This window comes from Chiloscyllium punctatum, chromosome 6, assembly GCF_047496795.1.
Source record: "Chiloscyllium punctatum isolate Juve2018m chromosome 6, sChiPun1.3, whole genome shotgun sequence".
In the NCBI taxonomy this organism is placed as follows: Eukaryota; Metazoa; Chordata; class Chondrichthyes; order Orectolobiformes; family Hemiscylliidae; genus Chiloscyllium; species Chiloscyllium punctatum.
This window is the reverse complement of record NC_092744.1, coordinates 35,424,391-35,441,925: the sequence shown is the minus strand read 5'-3', so window position 1 is coordinate 35,441,925 and position 17,535 is coordinate 35,424,391. Positions and strand designations below refer to the sequence as shown.

General features: G+C 40.3%; 1 protein-coding gene across 3 annotated transcripts in view; it reads left to right on the top strand.

Moving 5' to 3' along the window:
- Positions 1-17,535, top strand: part of ccdc39 (coiled-coil domain 39 molecular ruler complex subunit) — a 151,911-nt gene that overhangs the window by 100,011 nt on the left and 34,365 nt on the right. For all 3 annotated transcript variants that reach the window (XM_072572427.1, XM_072572428.1, XM_072572426.1), the window contains 4 exons: positions 5,491-5,597; positions 11,581-11,721; positions 13,984-14,163; positions 14,558-14,649. In XM_072572427.1, the coding sequence (XP_072428528.1) occupies positions 5,491-5,597; positions 11,581-11,721; positions 13,984-14,163; positions 14,558-14,649 (520 nt within the window). The remainder of the gene's footprint in view (positions 1-5,490; positions 5,598-11,580; positions 11,722-13,983; positions 14,164-14,557; positions 14,650-17,535) is intronic.

Here is a 17,535-nt window from a genome sequence, read left to right as displayed (position 1 = left end):
CCTTCACTTCCTCCCTTCTCTGGTTCAATTTATTTTTCTCATTCTCGTCCTCAACCCATTCAATTTCTCCTTCTATTTCTACCGTTCCCTTTATCAAGGGACACTCCTGGAGAAGGAGCACACTGTATCCAACAACACCCTTGAGATTTTCAGGGAGAGGTGGGCACCGCAAGGAGCGGACTGTTTTATTTCCTACCTAGGGTGGTATCTGCAGAACTTGCTATCCTGCCTAAGCAGACCCCTACTTGTCCTTGGGCAGTATCTGCAGGATTTGGTCTCTTACCTCGTTTGTTCAGAGACAGTATTTACGAGGATTTTTTTTCCTGCCTTGTCTGTTCAGACCCTTGTTATCTGTGAGGCAATATCCAGAAGGACTTACCAACACAACATGGAATTTTATTTCAGACAATTTATATTTTCTATTCCTACTTATTGCCACTGTGCAGTTTTCTCGATCAATCCTCCGAGTCTCCTCAAATTTCAATTTATTACTGGATTCTTTGCATCAGAGAGACCTCTCAGCAGCTTTTCTGCTGAGAGGACCTCCCTCATTAAACAGAATTTAATCCAGATGTAAGTTAATTTGCTAAGCTGGCAGGATCATTTTCAAACCTTTTGTCATCATACTAGGTATCATCAGTGAGCCTCTGATAAAGCACTGGTGGTATAGCCCACTTTTTATTTGTGTTTAGGTTTCCTTGTCCACCACATCACCACAGGAAATGACATCACCAACCCAAAGAAACCTAAACACACAAATAACAAGTGGACCATACCACCAGTGCTTCACTGGATGCTCACAGATGATGATACCTAGTATGGTGATGAAAAGTCTGAAAACGAACCTTCCAGCTCAGTGAGCAGACTTACATCCAGAACCTCAACCTGAGCTACAAATCTTCCCAAAACTCACTAAAATTTAATCCAAATTATCAGCAACACACTTATCTCCTTTTGTGGGTGGCCAATCCTTATTCTGTCAGGCTCGGGAGGATCCCCAGTGGACTGCGAAGTGCCCTGTGACTGTCGCCTCTTTTCAGGTAGGGCTCTTTCCGACCCTGCTTGCAGCGCCAAATTTGTTGTGGAGAGGTCGTACCCAATACTTTGTGAGAATCACCAGGAGACGTAGAGAATTCCTCAAGAAGTTAAACTTTTATTTGCAAACAAAAGCTGTAACAATCAGAAAATGACTTCCTGATTGCCCCAGATTCTTGATGCTCACTACTTTTATACTTTTTCCTAGTTGCTGCACGGATCTCGAGTCATTAGCATAACCGATCATATTAGCTTATATTGTCTTTCTAAACTGATCATCTTCTGCCACAAAGGTTAAGTGTAAAGTAGAAGACCAATCACATTATGCCATCATTGTCTTTAACATTTGCTCCTTTATCACATGATTTGACTAACCTATCATACTGTGCTACCATTATTTTCAGCCTGTGCTCATCTGTCACAAGATTCTATGCATTGCTCCATTAATTTAATTATACAGCTGTCATATTAATTTCCATAGTATATCCCTGCATTATGTTTCTATTACTTACTGTGTGTTTTAACAGATTTTAGTAGGTGTGTTGATTTTTTCGCATAGACTTTTTGAGGAATGTTGATGTCACGAAACTTCGCTTAGGGTTTACTGCAGTTATGCATCCCTTTGATTATACAGAATATTTAATCAACCAACACACTCCTGGTCCCGTAAGTGGTGGTTAGTAAAATGTTTGCTGTATTTCTGGCAACCACAAACTGGATTGGTTAATTTAGATATGTAAATGATGGATCTTATTCCTGTTTTAGAATCCATTTAAGAAATTGGCTGTCTTGAGCTGAGCAGGTGTGGAAAACTAACACTGAAATAGAAGTTAAAACATTTCTAAAGCTTGACATGTAGTTAGAAGATTTGCTCCTTTCAGATCCATAGCATGTGCAAGTATAGCTACCAGGTTGGGATAGTCTTCCACACCTATGACATACCAGAGGGTCTTAACTTGTGATCCAGAGTTAGGAACTGGAAATGTGTGCTCTGCCACTGGAGAGCAATAGATATCAGCAGTTCATCTGAATTAATTAAATAAGATTCAAGGCCTGGTTTGGTCAGTCTCAGACCTCCCAATGGGACATCTGTTTCATGACACAACTGTGGGCATAACCAGTATATCCACACACAATCTACAGTGATTTCTATCTTGCAATTGTATTTTTTTTTATTTCTTCAGTACAGGTAATTTTCCTATAACACCTCAGTTGCATTGAAAAAGTGGGGTTAGGGGCAGACTAGCAAAAAATATCACTCATGATCGCTCAAAAATCACCCAAAAGTTTAACGCAAAGTATAGCTCACCCTGAATGAAGGTTGAAATCATATTTGTTAACAAAATAGGTGCAAATTTAACACAGTACATTTTAAAAATGTAAGAAAACTGTTCTCTGTACAATACCTCTCACAGAAAGCTGCTCTGTCGGCAGCTGACATTGGCGCATGCGCAGAATGACATGAAGATGGGCACTGACACCACGTATATGCAGAATGGTGCAGAGACTTCAGCGCAGACATCAGCGCATGCGCAGAATGACACGAAGACCAGCACTGATGTCACAAGCACAGAATGGCACAGAGAGTTCAGTACATGCAGAACGAAGCATGTAAACCTATCCCCACTGGAATCGTGCTGTTGTCAACAGAGGTCAGCGCCCCAGAAAATACCATTCCCTAATCCTTCAGCGATGTCATAGCCAAATTGTCCTGCTAGAACACACATTATCCCAGAACCACCTGTAGTTATTGAAAGTACTTGAGCTTCATTGTGTGTATTCTATCAGTAATTCAGGAATACTACTTCATTTATACTTCAAAATGATCTGGTGCGTAAATTCAACTTCCAGTAATGGCAACCAGATGGCCTGTTGAGAAGGATGAGTTGTGCCATCTATTTCACACTAAAATAGAAAATGTGTAAGTTTTTGTCATGGCATAAAAGCAACAAAATTAATGTTATCCATCTTGATGAGAAATATTTGGTATAATAACATGACTTGGAAAAAGCACGTGCATTTTAGCTTCGTACAAAAAACAAATATTCCACAGACAATTTTAAAAACTGCCTTTCTCCATGTCAGAATTATCCAATCTGCTGTTCTTTGTGGGAAGAGATAACAGTCATATTTCAAATAGTAAAAATTGGATAAAAGCCCCAGAGTTGTCATCGGATTTAATTTATATATATTTTTATTTGTATAGCAATTATCATCTTAGGTTGCCCAAAGCACAGGTGGTTCTCCTATAATGCACATTTATTAAATGTGATTTGTCTGTAACACAAACTTTATAAAGTGAACTATCATTTGCTGTTACGTGATTCTCATCACCGGCACTAGGTGTCACGATGCACAGAAGACTAAATTCCGCATCAGCATCACGTGATCAGTCAGCTTCTGCACTTTTCCATGAAAGGTAGTGCAAAGTATTTGTGCTGGTGGACTTGGAAAAGCATCATGAAAATGTCTACAGCCTGAGGACAAGAAGCTGGGAGCAATCTGTTAATTTGTAAACTTAAAAGAGTTGAGTCAAGAGTGAAATTTCACTGGAATTGACTAACAGTAAAAGAACAGCGTTGAGGAGCAGTTCAAAACTTGGCTTTGTTGTTTGTATTAAGAGCTTTTATAAAAAAATCTATTTTTGTTTAAAAATATGTCCAGATATTAAAGAATATCTGCAGACTCAAGTGAATCTGTTTCAGTGACTAATCACTATGGTAACTAACCACAAAAAAAAAACAATACAGGAGCTGGGACATGGTCAGTCAGCTGCTCAGGGTGGTCAATGTCAGGATGAGGGAGAGAAAGGTGGGTGGCACACTGTTACTTTAGGTGCATGTGCAGATATGTCCAGAGGGGCTGGGTAGGCTGTGCAGAAGAGATTCAGGGTTAGTCAGGGTCAACTGTTAGCAAGGTTGAGAGGGGGAAGATGTTGCAGGAAATGTAGGTACAGTAGCAGAGATGGCGTATGAGGTGTCAACGAGAAGATGGTGGCACTTTCACTGATAGAGTGAAGCTTCCTACATTCTGTGCATTCCTTCAGATAGTTGAGACTGCACTGGTCTGAATGGTAACCTTGGTCCAGGTTCCAGGAGAACGGCATCCTCTGGTAGCCTGGGAGAAAAGGATGTCCTGCTTCTGCATCACCCCATCCCCATCAGCAGCATCTCCATGTCCCTGGCCACAAACAGAGGCACAAATTTTCCATTGTTTGCCAGGTCCAGGGCCAATGTCAGGAATCATGCACAGCAGCTCCAGAATGACAGCTCGTCTGGGGTGCAATATCTTTTTAAAGATAGTGCTGTACCACGGATGTTGGTCAATTTTGGGATATCCAGGAATGGGGAGTTGTTTTGGAAATGGCACATATGATGGTGCTAGAATGTGTAAAAGGTGCACCAAAGGGTGGGGTAGGTAAAAAAAAAACACTGATTTTGTGAGATAAGGTGACAGACATCCCCAAGCATCACAATGTGAAACTGACAGCAAAAGAAATGAAGAATCAGCTGTTGATCTATTAAGGCAAGTTTCATTATAGGATTTCACTTGTTACCACTGGATGGGATTAGAAAACTGGTTAGAATGTAGTGCAGCCAGCAGGTATAGATGCCAATTGAGAGTCATCAGTTGAAGATTCTCATGAATTGCTCTATACAGGTCCATACAACAGGTCAGTTACAACAGGTCAAAATGTACTGAGACTGTGCTATCGTTTGTGTTAGGCTAACTACTATTTTTGTTTCGAATTTTACTGGTTCGCCCCAATCCTGTTTTTCCCATAGGCTCCATTATTCCTATTGTATGATTTTCTATAACACAGAGTCACACAGGAATGCAACTACAGTGTTATAGGAGAGCCAATTAAGTAATTTTGAAGTGTAGTCATTGACCAGATTTTTCACTTACGAAGGAAAAATGTTTGCTATTCCTTGTGCGATAAGTTTGGAAAAAAGCTTTGACTGGGCCTTAAGTGCAGATTTCCTTTCATCCAATTTCCTTTCATTCATGGCATCTGTGACCAACCAGACCAACTATGCTCACTGAAACATGCAGAGCCCAAGAAAGGAAATATGAAGCAGCAACTGAAAATTAAATTGAAAAGAAAATAAAGAATATACATTTTTTTCTTTCTCGATCAAAACAGAGACAGCCATAACAAGTTAAAAACTTAATTATTCAAATATCTAACACTACTCTTCTTGAAGAATACATTATTTATCACAAAGTTAAAAAATTAATTGCTCCCGAGTGCATCAGTCCTAACCTTTCCAGCCATTTTTACTGGTAAACAAGTAAATTAGTACCGTAAGGTCATCCTCTTATGTCTTTTATGGAGAATTGAGCAAATTCTTCTATCTACTGCGTTATAACACAGAAAATTCAAAGTTCAAAATCTAGTGAATTCAAACACTTTCAAATAATTTAAATGTACTCTTATCTACAACTTGATAGGTGAAGAATTTGAGAATAAATTAAAGTTGGAGGAACAAAAAAGGGCCATTGATGACAAGTACAGATACAAGCGCAGGCAAATACGAGAGCTTCAAGAGGATATTCAGGTAAATATTTACAATAATTATGTTCTAAACATTAGAAAGTAGATTAAACTGTGCTGTTTTATAATTCAGATAAATTGTTTTCATAACAATACTGGACAGATAAATGATTCCTTATTAAAATTTGTAAAATATTCAAATTATTATTAAAACTGATCACATTCGTGGTTTCCCCGTTGGAGGATGTCGTTGATTAAACAGATCATTTAAAAAATGAGTAATACTAGCAACCAGAACTATTATTTCCATGAATGTTAAGGAAACAGATTTAAAATTTCAATATGAAATCAATTATTTGAGAGTTGTTTCTGGTATTGACCATAACAGCAGAAAAGTGGCATTATTATTCTTAAGCTTAAAATTCTAAGTATTTGGACATTCATTTCAATATGCTGAATTTTTATTTTCGGTTTGATTATTAAATGGAAAATGAATGTTTCATGCTGACCTCCAAACAGTAGATATGCACTTTTGGTTTTGTACACTAGTTTATGATCCCAATGCCCCTCTTAATATGGTGAAACACGTGTCAGTTGAAGGAAAACTTAAGTTTTAAGACTCAACAACAAAATGGAAATTGCTGGTGAAACAGGAGTTCTGGCAGTGTCTGTGGGGAGAAAGCAGAGTTAACATTTCAAGTCAGATGATTCTTAGTCAGAACTGATCGCAGCTAGGAAAAAAATAGAAATGTTGGCCAGGAAACACAATGGAATTGGCAGACAACCAAAAGCTTGGAGTCATTTTTTTAGTATGTGTTCTGCAAAGTGGTCACCCTGTCTGTATTTTGTCTCCCCAATGTAGAGGGTTAAGGGTGGCATCGTGGCAAAGGAGTTAGCACCTGCTGCCTCACAGCACCAGGAACCTGGTTCAATTCCAGCCTCAGACTACTGTCTGCATGTAGTTTGCATGGTCTCCCCATTTCTGCCTGGGTTTCCTGTGTGTTCTCATCCCACAGTCTAAAAGATATGCATGTTAGGCGAAATGGCCATGGTTAATCGCCCTGTAATGTGCAGGCTAGATTTTTAACTATGGTAAATATGGGATTATGGGGATAGGTTGGAACGTTTTTCAGTGGGTTGTGCAAATTGGATGGGCTGAATGGCCTCCACATGCACTGTAGGGTTTCTGTGATTCTATGCAACGATATTATGAGCAGCAAATGCACTTCATTAAATCTCGTCTAGTGTAAGTAAATTGCTGCATGTCTGGGGCCTTGGATATTAGGAGGGAGGAGGAAGACAGACAGGTGCTACACCCTCTGCAATTGCATGTGAAGGTGCTGTGTGGGTGGTGCTGGGAATGTTGAGGACCAGGGTGGCTGGAAGGAACAGTCCCTGTGGAATGCTGATAAATAAGAGAAAACTGTGTCTGGTCACAGCATCCCACTGGAGGTGACGGAAATAGCAGCTAAAATTCCAAGGATGTGGAGGACCAGGTGAACCCTATCATTGTTGTGGGAGTGAAGAGAAGGGGTCAGGGCAGAATTGCAGAAGGTAAATTGGACTAAGAGCCTATCAACCATGGTCCTGGAGATTCCTTGGTTTAGGAAGATGGACATTGAGGTGCCCCTGCAGAAGGTGGTATGATCAGAACAAATGAGATGGAGAAACTGGAAGATTGGAATGGAGTCCTTACAAGAATAAAAGTGTGAGAAATGTATAGTCCAGGTAACTGTGGTAATTGGCAGGGTTATAATGGATATCATTCACCAGCCTATTGCCAGAAATAGAAACTAAGATGTCAAGGAACAGAAGAGTCAAATATGGTGAGATCAGGGTGGAAATTGGAAGCAAAATGATAACTTCTTCCATTTCCAAACAAGAGGGGCAATCAGCTCCAATGATCATATTACTGTGCTGGAAAAAGAGTTGTGGGGAGGGATTGAGTGGCATTGGGTTTCCAGCATCTGCAGTTCTTGTTTTAGAATCATAGAGACGTACAGGACAGAAACAGACCCTTTGGTTTAACTCATCCATGCCGACCAGGTGTTTTCCAGTACTTGGCCCATATCCCTCGAAACCATGCCTATTCATATACTCATCCAGATGTCTTTTAGAACATAGAAAGGTACATCACAGAACAGGCCTTGTGGCTCACAATTTTGTGCCAAGGTTTAATCCTAATGTAAAATATATGTAAAATATAACTTAACTTACACACCCCTCAACTCACTGCTATCAATGTGCATGTCCAGCAGTCGCTTAAATGTCCCTAATGACTCTGCTTCCACCACCACTGCTGGCAACGCATTCCATGCTTTCACAACTCTCTGCGTACAGAACCTATCTCTGATGTCTCCTCTATACTTTTCTCCTAATATCTTAAAACTATGACCCCTCATACCAATCAATCCTGCCCTGGGGAAAAGTCTCTGGCTATTGACTCTATCTATTCCTCTCATTACTTTGTACACCTCTATCAGGTCTCTTCTCTTCCTCCTCCTCCTCCTCCTCTCCAGAGAGAAAAGTCCGAGTTTATTCAACCATTCTTCAAAAGGCAAGCCCTCCAGTCCAGGCAGCATCCTGGTAAATCTTCTTTGCACCCTCTCCAAAGCCTCTGTATCTTTCCTACAGTAGGGAGATCAAAACTGGACACAGTATTCCAAGTGTGGTCTCACCAGGGACTTGTAGAGCTGTAGCAAAACCTCTTGGCTCAAACTCGATCCTCCTGTTCATGAAAGCCAAAACACCATATGCTTTCTTCACAAACCTATCCACGTGGGTGGCAACTTTGAGGGATCTATGTACTTGCACACCCATATCCTCTGTTCCTCCACACTGCCAAGAATCCTGTCTTTAATCCTATATTCAGCATTCGAATTTGACCTTCCAAAATGCATCACTTCATACTTATCCAGGTTGAACTCAATCTGACATTTCTCAGCCCAGCTCTGCATCCTGTCTACGTCGCGCTGTAGCCTGCAATAGCCCTCGATACTATCGACGGCACCTCCAACCTTTGAGTCATCTGCAAATTTACTAGCCCACCCCTCAACTTCCTCATCCAAGTCATTTATAAAGAGCAGAGGCCCAAGAACAGAGCCCTGCGGGACCCCACTCAACACTGACCTCCAGGCAGAATACTTTCCATCTACAACCACTCTCTGCCTTCTGTCATCCAACCAATTCTGAATCCTGACAGCCAAATCTCCCTGTATCCCATACTTCCTGACTTTATGAATGAGCCTACCATGGGGAACCTAATCAAATGCTTTGCTTAAGTCCACAAACATCATGTCCGCTGCTCGACCTGTCTTGTCACCTCCTCAAAGAACTCAATAAGATTTGTGAGGCATGACCTGCCCCTCACAAAGCCATGCTGATTGCCTTTAATCACACTGTGCTTTGCCAAATAGTCATAAATCCTCTCCCTCAGAATTCTTTCTAAAACTTGGCTGACCACAGACGCAAGACTGACTGGTCTGTAATTGCCAGGGATTTCTCTATTACCCTTCTTGAAAAGAGGAACAACATTCGCCTCCTTCCAATCCTCCAGTACGACTCCCATGGAGAGTGAGGAGGCCAAGATCCTCACCAGCGGCTGAGCAACCTCCTTTCTTGCTTCCCGGAGCAGTCTAGGATAAATCTGGTCTGGCCCTGAGGACTTATCAATCTTAATGTTTTCCAAAATTTCCAGCACATCAACTTCATCAATCTTGATCTGGTCAAGCCTGTATCCCAGCTCCTCAAAGTTTTCATTCACAACAAGGTCCCTTTCCTTAGTGAAAACCGAAGCAAAAAACTCATTTAGGGCTTCCCCTATCTGCTCAGACTCCACGCACAAGTTCCCTTCGCTATCCCTAATCGGCCCTACCTTCTCCCTGATCATTCTCTTATTAGAACATAGAACAATACAGCGCAGAACAGGCCCTTCGGCCCTCGATGTTGCACCGACCTTGAACTATTCTCAGCTCATCCCCCTATACTATCCCATCATCATCCATGTGCTTATCCAAGGATTGTTTAAATCTCCCTAATGTGGCTGAGTTGACTACATTGGCAGGTAGAGCATTTCACGCCCTTACCACTCTCTGAGTAAAGAATCTGCCTCTGACATTTGTCTTAAATCTATCACCCCTCAATTTATAGTTATGTCCGCTCGTACAAGCTGATGTCATCATCCTAGAAAAAAGATTTTCACTGTCTACCCTATCTAATCCTCTGATCACCTTGTATTTCTCTATTAAATCCCTCTTAACCTTCTTCTTTCCAATGAGAACAGACCCAAGTCTCTCAGCCTTTCCTCAAATGACCTTACCTCCAGACCAGGCAACTTCCTGGTAAATCTCCTCTGCACCTTTTCCAATGCTTCCACATCCTTCCTGTAAAGGGGCGACCAGAACTGTACTCAATATTCCAAGTGAGGCCACACTAGCGTTTTATATAATTGCAGCATGTCCTGGCTCATTGACGAGCACCAAATCTAAAATGGCCTTTCCTCTCATCGGTCTGTCTACATACTGAGTAAGGAAGCCCTCCTGAACACACCTGACAAAAACGGTTCCATCCAAACCATCTGCACTTAGGAGGTTTCTGTCGATATTGGGAAAGTTGAAATCGCCCATAACAACAACCCTGCTATATCTGCATTTTTCAAGAATCTGCTCGCCTATGAGTTCTCCAATCTCTCTACTGCTATTAAGTGGTCTGTAGAAAACCACCAATGCGGTGGCTGTTCCCTTGCTGATCCTAACTCCATCCATACTGATTCTGTAGACAAACCTTCCTCAACAACCTTTGTTTCTGTAGCTGTGATGCACTCTCTGATTAGCAATGCTACACCCCCTCCTCTTTTTCCACCCTCCCTGTTCTTTTTAAACGTTCTAAACCCTCAAACATCAAGCAAGCAACCATTCCTGTCTCTGTAAAACCCACGTCTCTGTTATGGCCACAACATCATAGTCCCAAGTACTAATCCATGCTGTAAGTTCGTCACTCTTATTTCTGACACTCCTTGCGTTAAAGCAGACACACTTTAACCGATCCCTTTGTTTCATCGAGTGAGAAACCTTGCTGATAGATTCACTACATCCTGTCACTGCCCCATCTCCAACTGTCCCCCTCTCAGATATGTGGCTCTGATTCCCATCTCCCTGCTAAACTAGTTTAAACCCTCCCGAACCACATGAGTAAATCTCCCACCCAGGACATCTGTAACCCTCCAGTTCAGGTGCAACCCATCCTTCATGTACAGGTTCCACCTTTTAAATGCTGCAATTGTACTAGTCTCCACCACTTCCTCTGGCAGCTAATTCCATACATGCACTACCCTCTGCGTGAAAAAGTCCCTTCGGAGCCTTTTATATCCTTCCCCTCTCACCCTAAACCTATGCCCTCTCATTTTGGACTTAGTAAGTACAGACTATTCTTTTCTAGGCAATATTGTTAATGAACAATATCAATTAAGAAATATGAAAATTTGCATTCAACCTTTTTACCTCTTCAGGAACTCAAACTTTTGATCACCAACTATTCATGTTTGTTGTATTTGCAAATGTCTCAGATTCAAGAATGAGACAATCATGAATTAAAATCCTACTATGGCAACTGACGAATTTAAATTTAAATACACCTGGAATTTTAAAAAAAACAAACTGGTATCAGTAATGGTGATTGTGGAATTGAGAAATTCAAAACACATGTGGTTTGCTCACATCTGTTTGGTAAGGAAATCTGCCATCCTCATCTGGTCTGACCAATGTGAGATTCCAGACCCATACCAATGTTAATTGTGCTCTGAAGTGGCCAAGAAAATCACTCACTTGTATTCAAAATCGCATGGTATCGCATCCCAAGGAAAACGAGAGACAGTCAATAAATGGTAGCTTTGTCAATCATGCTCAAGTCATTAATGAATAAAAATCACAACGCATAATCCCCTTATCACTAAGAAAGCTATAAACATTTTGGATATATGGAGAACATTTTCTGTAAATTGTCCTCCACTCCCCCAAAATTAAAAGATTAATTTTTGACTTCTCTATCAGTGCATGATGAACACCTTCGACAATCTATTAAGAGAACAATCAGCACTTCATGCAATGGCTGACGAGCAACATGACAAAACCAAGCATCTCATTAAGGAGCTGGATGATCAGAAACTCAAGTTGGAAAGAGTGACAAAACACGTATGTATATCTAAGTTTTACTTTTAGCATAGTATTAATACCACATTTCTTTAAATTGCTTCCATGCTCTGAACCAATTATATTTGACAATTAGTAGTTCTTTGGGCTCTTTAAACCTTGCTAATTATTAATAGTACTTTACAACAGATGATCAGATTTATCTAGTAGCAACGTTGGAGACTGACTAAATGAAAATAGATTACATATTTAAATATCAAATAATTTAATAACTAGCTCAACTAATATTTTTTAGGTTATCTTTTATTGGAAAATGCAGTGCTTCTAGACACTAAACAGACAAGGAAAGCAAGAGAATTCTAGCTGTTTATCAAATTGAAAAATAAGGCAACTGTCAAAACCTTTTCAAAATTTCCATCTCTGTTCATTTCATTGTGACATTTCATATGACAAAGGCTTGTCCTACAATTCTTTTTTTCTCTAATTTTCTCTCAACTTTTTCCTGATAAAATAATTAATTCACTACAGGGAAGTTTTGCTTTTTGTCATTAATATAAATGATTTGGATGTGAATATAGGAGGTATGGTTCGTAAGTTTGCAGTGACACCAAAAAGGGTGGTGTAGTGAACACCGAAGAAGTACAATGGAACCTTGATCAGATGGGCAAAGCGGCCAAGGAGTGGCAGATGAAGTTCAATTTAGATAAATGTGAGGTGCTACATTTTGATGGGGCAAATCTGGGCAGGACTTGTACATTGAATGGTAAGGTCCTGGGGTGTGTTCCTGAACCAAGAGACCTTGAGGAATAGGAACCTTCCATAGTTCCTTGGAAGTGGAGTCGCAGTAGACAGGGTAGTGAAGGTGGCATTTGGCATGCTTGCCTTTATTGGTCAGTACACTGAGTATCCTCAGTGGAATTGGAAGGTCAAGTTGCAGCTTTACAGAAGATTGGTTAGGCCACTTCTGGAAGACTGCATTCAGTTCTGGTTTCCCTGCAGTGAAATTTGAAAAAGTTCAGAAAGGATTTACAAGAATGTTGCCAGGGTTGGAAGGTTTGAGCCATAGGGAGAGGCTGAATAGACTGCGGCTATTTTCCCTGGAACATCAGAGGCTGAGGCGGTGACCTAATATAAGTTAATAGAATCAAGAAGGGCATGATTCCCACTCCCAGCACCTTTTCCAGCCACTGCAGGAAATGCAAAACCTGCGCCCACACCTCCTCCCTTACCTCCATCCAAGGCCCCAAAGGATCCTTCCACATCCGAAATTTACCTGTACATTAACAAATGTCATTGACTGTATCTGTTACACTCAATGCGGTCTCCTCTACATCAGGGAGACAGGATGCCAACTTGCAGATCTTTTCAGAGAACATCTCTGGGACACCCACACCAAACAACCCCACCAACCCGTGGCTGAACTTCAACTCTCCCTCCCAATCCACCAAGGACATCTAGGTCCTGGGCCGCCTCCATCGCCAAACCCTAACCACCCTATGCCTGGAGGATAAATGCCTCATCTTCCACCTTGGGACCCTGCAACCACATGGGATTAACATGGATTTCACCAGTTTTCTCATTTCCCCTCCCCCCACCTTCTCCCAGTCCCAAGCCTCCAATTCATCACTGCCCTCTTGGCCTGTCCATTGTCTTTCCCATCCATCCACTCCACCCTCCTCTCTGACCAATCACTTCCCCCCCCCCAGACCCACCCCTCTCCCATTTATCTCTCAGCCCTCTGGCCCATAGCCTCATTCCTGATGAAGGACTTATGCCCGAAATGTTGATTCTTCTGCTCCTCAGATGCTGTCTGACCTGGCAGCACCACACTCTCGACTCATGAAGGGCATGGACAGGGTGAATAGCCAAAGTCTTTTCTCCAGGATAGGGGAGTCCAATACTTAAGGGAATAGGTTTAAGGTGAGAAGGGAAATATTTAAAAGGGGCTGAAGGGACAACATTTTCATGTAGTGGATGGTGTGTGTGAAATAAGCTGCCAAAGGAAGTGGAGGAGGCTGGTACAATTACAACATTTCAAAGGCATGTAGATAGGTATATGGATAGGAAGGGTTGAGAGATATGGGCCAAATGCAGGCAAATGGTACTAGATTTATTTAGATTATCCAGTCAGCATGGAGGAGTTGGACCGAAGGATCTGTTTCTGTGCTGTACACCTCCATGACTCTAAGTAATTGTAATAACATTTTCCACCAATGATAAATCAAAGTTTTTTGTAGCTATGTATTCAAGACAATACATTTGTCAGATTAAAAACATCTGATGTTGAATCAATTTTCATACCAGTGCTCTAAAGTAGTCAGAGATATCCGTTCTGCCAAGAAAAGCCCAGGACAAACCCAAGAGGAGCAAGATATTGATCTTCGTGAACTACGAGACTTTAACAAGTCATTGAATAAGCTATTGGCTAATGCAATGGACGCTTGTCCGAGCTTGGCTTCAGATCTTCAACTTTATTTTGACCAGGTAAGACAAGTTAATCCATCATGTCGGATTTTGAGAGCAAGTGGTATGAATCCTTATGTTTCTCAGTTGCGTTTAAGACTGGGGCTTAAATCTGTTTTAAATGTATTAACACCATACAGATGTGCACTTTAATTATTAATTATGAAATAATTTCCCTTTGAAATTCAAATGTAGCAGTTAAGAGACGACTCCAAACTATTACAGCTATGGCTTTTTCTATTTCCAACATCACAAGTCAGTTCTTCTGACCATAATATAATTTGGTTTGGTAATTATTTGTCACAATATACAAGTTTTAAACTGTACAATGTGATAGAAAGTCTGTTCACAAAAAAAATCTACCATTAAGATACATCTGAGGTTAATGAAGCCTAACTGCCAATTATTTTATTAGGCTGGTTTACCATTACCAAGTGCACCAACATCACCAAGTAGTCATTACAGTTCAAGATCACCATCTGTTCACAGTTCTGCATCATCAACAAGGTTAGTGTTATACAAATAAGCATGTCTAGTGAAACATTAGGCAAACATGCTGTAACCAAAAAAAATTCTATTTAAATACTAATTTTAGTAGTTTTACTAATTTTATAGTAAATACTAGTTTGTTATATCAAGTCCATGATTGCAATTAAGGTTTTTTTTTGAGTGGGGAGGGAGGGAATGAGGGAAGAGGTGGAAATTCTTCAAGCACATGATGTTGCTCTACATCTACAGCCAAGAAACTGACTGGACCTTTGGCCCAATTGATCTGTAATAGCATTTATGTTACATAGGAGTTTCCTCTCACTACCCTTGTTCTAAAACCATCAGCATAGCCTTCTGCTTTTTTTTAAATCATTATGTGCTTATCTGGTATCCCTACAAAGCATTTATGTTCTTTACCTCAACTGTAGTAACATATTCAATATTCTTTCCACCCTATCGATAAATAAATTTTACCCAAAATTTATTTCTGGCTACCTGTGTTTATAGCTCCATCGTTAATGAATCCCTTACAAGTTAAAACATCTTTTCTATATTGGCCCTTATTTTTTTACTTAGTCTTCTCTTTTGAGAAAAAAAAACTGGCTAGTCTTTGATAGTTGTATTAGTTCTGATCACATCCTTCTGCATCTTACACCTCCAACATTTGTGGTATTCTTTGCATTATATTCTTTGCATTACACAATACAGAAGCCTCAAATGCCTTTCCAGTTTTTCAATGTTATTCCTCCAGAAATGAATTGAAATCCTTGCTGTGCTTTATTTAATAAAAAGGAAAGCTGTATTAACTTATCACTACCTTTATAGGGGTTTCTGTATCTGTTCCCTCAAGATTCCTTTACTTCTATACTTCACTTCAATTTAGGACAGACATCTTGTGGATCCAACCAAAAAATGGTCCAGTTAGAGACTGCTCATTTATCAGTGACTTTTATGGCCAGATATCTTGAGTCTGGCCTTGCTCAGTGTCTCCATCATAACTAAACTCGCCAGAATCTACTTTGTGTAGGTTCAGCATTAGAAGTGCAGATACGCCTCCTCCTGCCCACTTTTTACAGTAACAGCTAAATAAAATATTAAAAAATCCTAAAGCAACTTTGATGACCACTGAAAGAAACGAGTGTACCGTAAATTGTTGAGAATATAAGGTGACAGGTTTGTGGGTAAGAGGGTAGAGTACCAGGCAGGTGAGGTTGTATAAGTGGGAGAGAAGGTAGGTGGGTCAAGTGGAAGATTCCAGCAAGTTGTGGCAATGAAATGCAAATTTGTGCATATTTGGAGAGAAGGCCAACTCACCTTCTGAGATAGGAAGGATTAAATTCTCAAGTTTAACTTGACAATGAAGATCTGATTTGTGCAGTCTCACTCGATCAAGTCATCACACCTACTATTAATTCTGCATTAATTCTTCCTTCGGAGGAAGATCACAACCTTTTCTTCGCACATTTGTGTTTTTAACTCCCCCTCACTCACCTTCCATATTCAGTTTGTCTTGGTTGTATTGTCCACCCAAGAGAAGTGAGGTTCGCTGTTACGGAGGAAGGGGAATGATTAATGAACCCTGGCTTGTTCCAAAACTTAAAAGTAAAGGAAAGACTACTCGGTTTTGATCCAAAAATATGCTAACAAGCTCACCTCAAGTAATTCAATGAATGCCTTATCTAGGCTGATTGTTCAAGTCTGTACACAGATTTAAGTTCTCTCATAATTATCACTGCCATTGCTGACAAGCTCCTATTACTTCTATCATTCAATTCTTAGCCTACTGTGTTAGGGAGCCTGGACACCACTTGCACAAATGACTTCTTACCTTTCTCAATTCTCATTTTTATCCAAGCTACTTCTACCTCCTGGTTTCCTGAACATAGGTTATTCCTCACTAGTGTACTAATAGCATCATGAGCTAATAGAGTCACCCACTTATTCCTTGAATCCGGTCCTTACTAAATATTCTGCACCCTTTAACATTCAAGTTCCAAACCATATCAATGTCCCTGTAATAGCCATCTGATTGTTTTGTTTGTGTTATCAGTTCATTTTGTTTTGAAAGTTATGTGCATTCAGACACAGAGTCTTCAAGTTTTAGAATACAAGAAATAGGATCAGGATTAGGTTATTCAGCCACTTGAGCCTGCTGCATCATTTATTAGGTCACGGCTGATCTTTCCAATGCCTCAACCCCTCTTTTGTACCACTGCTCATAGGATTTTGAAATATCAGGGGAGTTGAGGGTCATCCACCACCTCTTTAAATATTTTCAATGATCTAGTATTAGGGCCAAGCACAGCAAGACAATCGACATTTCAGGCAGAAGCCCTTCATTAGGATGAAGGGCTTTTGCCCGAAATGTCGATTTTCCTGCTCCTTGGATGCTGCCTGACCTACTGTGCTTTTCCAGCACCACTCTAATATAGACTCTTATTTCCAGCACCTGCATTCCTCACTTTTGCCAACACTGGATTCACAATACTTTCTAAGTTTGTCCAATTGCTCTTAACTAAATTTTACAAAAACAGAACTTGGATACAAAGTTTATAACAAACCAAAAAAATCTATTATTAATATAACTTTAGCAGGGCAAAGCTGAACAAAAAAGGCACTAATTAATATCTATAATTTCAACCCAACCTTCTTTAATAACTTGCACTCACGCATTGATAGACAGGCAGACATAGTTAAGGGATAAATTATAAAGGGAATTAAAAGGAATTATTTGCCGGTTCAACTTAGAGTTTCAAACGATTCATGCCAATCCTTCCAGTGAATATGAATAGATTCAGTAGACTTGTAGAATTATTCAACTATTTCTTGCAGACTGGGATTTTTTTTCAGGACATTCAAAATTGTTTCTTTTAAACTGAATAGAAAGCCAGATCCAAAATCACT